This window comes from Bos grunniens, chromosome 7 (assembly GCF_055505025.1).
Source record: "Bos grunniens cultivar Pamir isolate PY7600 chromosome 7, Bosgru_T2T1.0, whole genome shotgun sequence".
In the NCBI taxonomy this organism is placed as follows: domain Eukaryota; kingdom Metazoa; phylum Chordata; class Mammalia; order Artiodactyla; family Bovidae; genus Bos; species Bos grunniens.
The window spans coordinates 14,939,652-14,946,403 of record NC_141171.1 but is presented as its reverse complement, the minus strand read 5'-3'; the positions used below and the strand labels follow the sequence as shown (position 1 = coordinate 14,946,403).

The 6,752-nt window shown below is 55.5% G+C and overlaps 1 protein-coding gene across 1 annotated transcript; it reads left to right on the top strand.

Annotated features, from left to right (window-relative positions):
* Nucleotides 1-143: 143 nt before the first annotated feature.
* On the top strand, nucleotides 144-3,525 carry ZGLP1 (zinc finger GATA like protein 1). The gene is made up of 5 exons (XM_086409254.1): nucleotides 144-568; nucleotides 817-1,188; nucleotides 2,367-2,455; nucleotides 2,826-2,919; nucleotides 3,085-3,525. The coding sequence occupies exons 1-5, from the start codon at nucleotides 432-434 to the stop codon at nucleotides 3,212-3,214; spliced, it is 822 nt and encodes a 273-aa protein (XP_086265380.1). The 5' UTR covers nucleotides 144-431; the 3' UTR covers nucleotides 3,215-3,525.
* The last annotated feature ends 3,227 nt before the right edge of the window (nucleotides 3,526-6,752 follow it).

Sequence of the window (6,752 nt, the reverse complement as noted above, 5' to 3'; positions counted from 1 at the left end):
ATCTGCCAGACCTCCCCAGCTTTCCCCTACCACGGCGGTGATGGGCCAGCGGGAAACTGAGGCAGAGAGGTCTGTAGGCGAGGTTCCGCGAGCCAGAGGATCAGCATGGCAAGGCCCCGCCCCGCCGTCGCGGAGGGATTTGGAGGGCCCCAGGCCGCCCTCGGTCACAAGGGGTAATCACATAGTCTGAGCAGAGTCGGAAGGGAGAGAGGGACCCAGGCGGGCCTGAGGGTGGAGCCTTGGAAGCCCGTGCCCAACATCACCCGCTAGAGGCGCCCAATCCTACTGGCTCCGCCCCCCGCCCCCCCCAGGTGGAGCCCCTTGCACCCTCGGCCAGAAGCGGGCCCCCCCACGCAGGTGGGGCTCATCAAGTGGGCCCGGCGTGGGCGGGGCCAGGCGAGATTTGGGAAGGGGGGCTGGGCTAGGAAGCAATGGAGGCCGAGCCAGCCCCGGACTTCGCCATGCTGCGAGAGCTGCTAGCGCCGCCCTGCCTGAACCCCGAGCCGCCCCCGGAACCCCCGATCCGGCAGGCACCAAGGACCCCAGGATGCCTCAGACCCAGTGGCAGGTGCGTACACGAGCAGCCCTTCCCCCCACCTGGCCCAGTGGTCAATGGGTCATGATCTCTGGTTCCTAGGGTTACTCAGGGGTCAAAATGTTAGTTACTGGTACTCGCAAGGACGAGATCCTGATCCCCAGGGATATTGGGGGGGTCATATGGGGGTCAGAGACTGTGCAGTTCTTGCTCCGTGTCTTTGGGACCCTCGTAGTTGCCGCCCACGGAAGGGGGTTGACCACACCGGCCATTGTCCCCAGGTCCTTCTGGCCTGCACGCCAAGACTCGGTCACCGCCCTGCGCTTCCTCCAAGAGACAGCAGAAGAGCTGGCCCAGGCCCCCTGGGACACCCAGGCTCTGGGGCCCTACTGGGAGCCGAAGGCCCTGGAGACCCTGGGACCTCTACCTCAGGCCAAGGATGACAAGAACATGCTGACCCTAGTCAGCCAGCAGAGCCCCAACCTGGGGTCCCCACGGGCTCCCCCTACTTCTCCAGCCCAACCACAGAGAAGGCCCCGGAAGCAGTCAAACCCCCAGCGGGGTGCCGAAAAAGTGGACCCTCTTTTTGAGGGGGTGACCCTGAAGTTTCAGATAAAGCCGGATTCCAGCCTACAGATTATACCCAGTTACAGGTAGGAGCTGGCCTGGGCAAGGGCACCCTTTCTGCAAGTAATAACAATATCAGTGGGCCTTCCCTAGTGGCTCAGTGGTAAAGAATCCACCTGCCAATGTAGGAGATGCGGGTTTGATCCCTGGGTGCGGAAGATCCTCTGGAGAAGGAAATAGCAACCTGCTCCAGTATTCTTTTGCCTGGGAAATTCCATGGATAGTGGAGCCTGGCAGGCTATATAGTCCATGGGGTCAAGAAGAGTCGGAGAGACGACTCAGCAACTAAACAATAATAGAGCTGGGGGGTAGGGAGGTGCTCCCAGGCATTTGCTTATGGACTGCCACCCCAGCCCTGCATTACAAATGGCCTCATCTCTGTAACTGCCTTTCTCCTTTTTTTATTTCTTTATATTTTTAAAAAACTTTTTTTTGCCTGTGGGATCTTTGTTCCCTGAGCAGGGGTGCAACACTCACCCCCCTGCATTGGGTGTGCAGAGTTTTAACCACTGGCCTGCCAGGGAAGTCCAAACAGCCTCATCTCTGAGTGAGACCTCAGGCTGATGCCTATTCCTGTCCTTTCTGCTATGAGCCAGTCAAATCCAGGCCTGAGCCAGAGTCTTCTCCTAGTGAAATGGCTTCACCATACCTGGGGGCTGCTGCTTCTGTTAGTTTTTCCTGCAATGATAATAGCTACCATTTGTCAGACGTGACACCAGCCATAGAGGTAACAGCACTTGGTGTGTATGGACTCACTGAGGCCTTGTGAAGCCCACTTTACAGATGCAGAAACTGAGGCACAGAGGATGAAATCCCTTGTCACACAGCAAGGACATGGGAGAATTGAGTTTTCAACCTGGCAAAGCTGGTCATAGGCTTACTGTCTCCTCAAATGATTATGATTACTCATGAAGGGCAAGGCCAGGCCTTTCAGGCATCAGATGCCCCCTTGGTCAGGGGAGGGGGGAGCAGTGCTAGATGCCTTGATAGTAAATCTTCATTTGGGGGAATTCCCTGGCAGTCCTGTGGCTAAGACTCCGCGCTTTCATTGCTGAAGGCGTGGGTTCTATCCTGGTTAGGGAACTAAGATCCCACAAGCCGCGTTGTAAAACTAAATAAATAAATATCATTTAAAAATCTTAATTTGGGGGCTGTCTGGGGCAGGATCCAGACCCTCTGTGCTAATGCCCTGTTTACTCCCCAGCCTGGCCTGCAGCAGCCGCTCTCCAGGGCCTCCCACTCCAGGCCCTGCCAGAGGCCCAGAGGCCAACCCGGGAGGCAGCGAGGCCCTGGGTGAGTCCTGGAGACTTAAGAGCTATAAATACTGGGGAAAGGTGCAGGGGGCAGCATTTTCTTTTCTTCCTTATCTTTCTCCCCATCCTGCTTCCCTATTTAGACCCATCCAGGAGGAGTCGCAGCATCCCCCATCCACTCAAGCTGAGTCACCCTCACCCCCGGCTTCCTCCTCTGCTGAGCTTTGCCATCTGTCTCCCTTCCTGGCTTTCCCTCTGTCTTAGATCTGGGGCTGGCTGGGAGTTGGGGGGGGGAGCCTTCATAGAGAGCCCCCTCCCACCCACATATACACAAAAGGCCCATCCCACACAGGTCTCCTGAGCTCAGGCTTCTGGCCTCTGACCCCACCCTTTGACCTCTGCCCTTTCAGCACCCCGCCGCTGTGCTTCCTGTAGGACCGAGAGGACCCCTTTATGGAGAGATGCTGAGGATGGTACCCCTCTCTGCAACGCTTGTGGCATCAGGTCCTCAAAATGGAGAGGGGTTGGGGGTGGGGTCCTCACTTGAGTCCATGCTTAGCCAGCATGGGGTATTGGGAAAACACCCACCTCTGGGAACGTGCCTCCCTCGTGGCGGTTTCTGGGCTCCCCCTGCCTGCTGAATGTCGGTTTCTTGCACCCCCATCCCAGGTACAAGAAATATGGCACCCGGTGCTCTAGCTGCTGGTTGGTGCCCAGGAAAAATGTGCAGCCCAAGAAGCTATGTGGCAGATGTGGGGTGTCCCTGGGCCCCCACCCAGCCTCAGCTCAGGAAGGGTAAGCCCTTCCTCACCCAGCCAAGCCTGTCCTGCCTCAGTTTCTCCAGGGGGAAAATGGGCTGAATTCCTCCTAGGGGGAAGAGCCTGAGTCTTGAGGGGTCCAGCCTACCTCCTCTCCACACCCTCCCCATCCAGAGACCTCAGATGGAAGACCCAGGCCTCAAGGCCCCAGAGCTCCTGGTTGAGGGGGTCACTAGCCCCCTCTTTGGCTCCTGCTTCAATCAGGCTTGGCTGAGCACCCCGCTCAGGAAGTGCTGTCAGCAATGACACTCATATTGTTAATAGAAGTGACAATAAAGAATAGATCTGTTCAGAAGGGGCACTGTAACTTTGGGATCCCACCTTGCGCGCCCTCACCTGCCTCTCCCCTGGCCCAGGAATGTGGGGAGGGGTTTTTTCACCGGGTTTTCCGAGGCACACACACAGTCATCTAAACAGCTACCAGCCTTCTGCCCCACAAGACAATTAGTCACCTTTGTTACAACATCCCATAGAGGGCAACTGCCAGCACATGCAGAGGCAGCACATTCAGAAAGACAGACACCAGGACTTCCCTGGCAGTCCAGTGGTTAAAACGCCATGCTCCCCATGCAGGAGACAAGGGTTCAGTCCCTGGCCAGGGAACTAAGATCCTGCATGCTATGCAGTGCAACCAAAACTTAAAAAAAAAAAATTTTTTTTTAAAGACCCAAGACAGACACACAGGCTGGCAGGTACATGAAAACACAGAGGAGATACATCAGCAGACACACACGTGCTGTCGCTCATCAGACACAGACCACACACAGGACAGAACGACACACATGAGGCACATATGTTGATAGACACAGGACACACACGCGCAGTACAGACACACACGAAAGACACATCGACGGCACATAGACACAATGGGCCCTTCATCTTGCAGCCCCACCGCGGCCTGCAGAGTGTCCCCTTCCCCGCTCCTTCCGCACACCTGTGTTCCCCTTCCCCCTTTCATGTTCTCTGACCTCACCAAAGGGTGTCCCCAGCCTGAAGCCAAAAGCCAAATGGGAGAGACATGGAGCTCTGCCCCTGTCACTAGGATATACAGGACACCACTGCTCGGAAGGAGGGGCAGAGGGAGGGGTGGAGGGCGGAGAGTGTCAAGGATGGGCAGGATGGTCCCTGCTGTGGGGGTGTGAGTGAGGCCCGCTTGGCCTCAGAGGGAAGATAAGCCCCTGAGACCCCCTTTGTCTCTCCTGACTGAGCCTGTGGAGAAGGCCTAGGGCCAGATGGCTCAGCCCTCAGATCCCTGACTCACCCCATCCTGCCTTCCCTGGGCTCAGCATAACCTCCCGCACCTCTCCTGTAGCTGCTACCTTATCCTTTGTGGGGTGAGGGGGGAGGGTGCTCTGCTCGGACACCACATCTTCAGAGAAGCCTTCCTTGAGCATCCAGCCTAAAATGGACACCCCTCCCACCCCACATTAGGCTCTAGTTCAGCTTCTTAGAACGCATCTCCCTCTTAGAACCTGTGGAGATTCTAAGAGGTTCAGAAGCTTCACCTCAGGACTTCCCTGGCAGTCCAGTGGTTAGGACTCTGTGCTTCCACTACAGGCGGTGCAGGTTCAATCCCTGGTTGGGGAACAAAGATCCCACAAGCCACGTGGTGTGGCCAAAAATAATTAAAAGTTTTAATTAAATGTTTCACTTCTGTACTGGTCCAGGGTTGTTTCGTTCACATTCATCTCCCCTACTGGACCATGACTTCAGAGATCCAAGCTCACCACCTCTGTGTTCTTGACCATGAGTTCCCCACCCCACCACCAGTGCCCAGCATGGAGAAGCTCTTGAGGGATAGATACAGCACACAAGGGTCTCAGATTATGTGTCTCCAAACCCCTGGCTGTTTGTATCCACCAAGTCATATCCACTAAGTCAGTGTTTATGGAGCAAGTATTGTGTGCCAGGCCCCCATGGGGCACTCAGTTGGGAATAGAACAAGGATCCCTGCTCTAGCAAAGCCAATATTCTAGAATAATAGTAAGCAAATATTCAGTGAGGACTAATAGAATGTCAAGTAGTGATCATGCTACAGAGAAAAATAAAGTGGAACTTCCTGGTGGTCCAGTGATTAAGACTCTGCGCTTCCAGTGCAGGGGGCCTGAGTTTGATCCTTAATCAGGAAACTAGATCCCACATGCTGCAACTAAGATCTGGCACAGCCAAATTAAAAAACAGAATTAGAAAAAGAGGGCTTCCCTGGTGGCTCAGGAGTAAAGGATTCACCTGCCAGTGAAGGAGAAACAGGTTCAATCCCTGATCTGGGAAGATCCCACATGTTGCAGAGTAATTTAGCCCATGGGCCACAACTACTGAGCCTGTGCTCTAGAGTCCAGGAGCCCGCAGCGACGGAAGCCGGCCCTGTGCTCGGCAACAAGAAGGTGCGTGCGTGCTAAGTCGATTGAATCATGTCCGACTCTTTGTGACCCCATGGACTGTATAGCCCGACAGGCTCCTCTGTCCATGGGATTCTTCAGGTAAAGAATATTGAAGTGGGTTGCCACGCCCTCCTTGAGGGGATCTACTGGACCCAGGGATCGAACCCGTGTCTCCTGTGGCTCCTGCATTGCAGGCAGATTTTTTACCACTGAGTCACAAGGGAAGACCCCCCCGCAATAAGGTCACACACGACAACGAAGAGTAGCCATGCTCACCGCAACTAGAGAAAGCCAGTGCAGAGCAACAAAGACCCAGCCCAGCCAGAAAGGAAGAAAGAAAGAATAAGAAAGTAAAGTACATAAGGAGGTGAGGAGTTACCATGTTCGCAGGGAAGGCCTCTCTGAGGAGGTGACCTCTGTGTAGAGACCTGATGGTAAGGAACCAGCTACAGGGGGTGAGGACACCTGAGGCCGAGGCGATGGCACGAGCAAAAGCCCTGTGGCAGGGAGGACTCTGTGGGACTCCGGAAACCTTGAGGACTCGGGTGAGGGCAGAGAGATAAATAAAGGGGCGGGGGTACAGCAGGGATTGCACTTCACTTGGGCCTTGTCGCCTTCTGTACCTGGCACCCAGCACTGGCTTGGTCTCTGGTGCCCCTGTTTCCTGCTCTCACCTTTTCTCCTGAAATGTTGAGGTGGAGGGGCCAGCCTGTGGAGCTGGAGCTGTCCAGGCCTGCTTCCTTCTGGCAGCTCTGTGTTCCTGCTTTTGAGGGAGGAGGAAACGGGGCAGTGGAGGCACAGCTGCTCTCTCCTTCTGCTGCAGAGGGTGAGGGGGATGGCTGGTGGTGTGCTGTGGGGGATGGGGCACGCAGCTGGTACCCTCTGTGTCTCTTCTGAATCACGATGGCCAAGTCGATGAAAGGCACGCTGGGGGACATCCCAGTGGTCCAGTGCCTAAGACTCCGCCTTCCAATGCAGAGGACGTGGGTTTGATCCCTGGTCGGGGAACTAAGATCCCACCTGCTGCGGGTGCAGCCAATAAGTAAAAAATACTGAAAGACAGGTTAGGGGTAAACTCCACTGTGGATGGCACAGGATGAAGGAGGCCTTGAGGGTGGGGCAGGGGTGGACTCTGTAA

Coding starts and splice junctions, on each gene's coding strand:
- ZGLP1 (XM_086409254.1), top strand. CDS start 432: ATGGAGGCCGAGCCAGCCCCGGACTTCGCCATGCTGCGAGAGCTGCTA. Junction 1,189..2,366: donor CAGATTATACCCAGTTACAG/GTAGGAGCTGGC, acceptor TTTACTCCCCAG/CCTGGCCTGCAGCAGCCGCT. Junction 2,456..2,825: donor GGGAGGCAGCGAGGCCCTGG/GTGAGTCCTGGA, acceptor CTGCCCTTTCAG/CACCCCGCCGCTGTGCTTCC.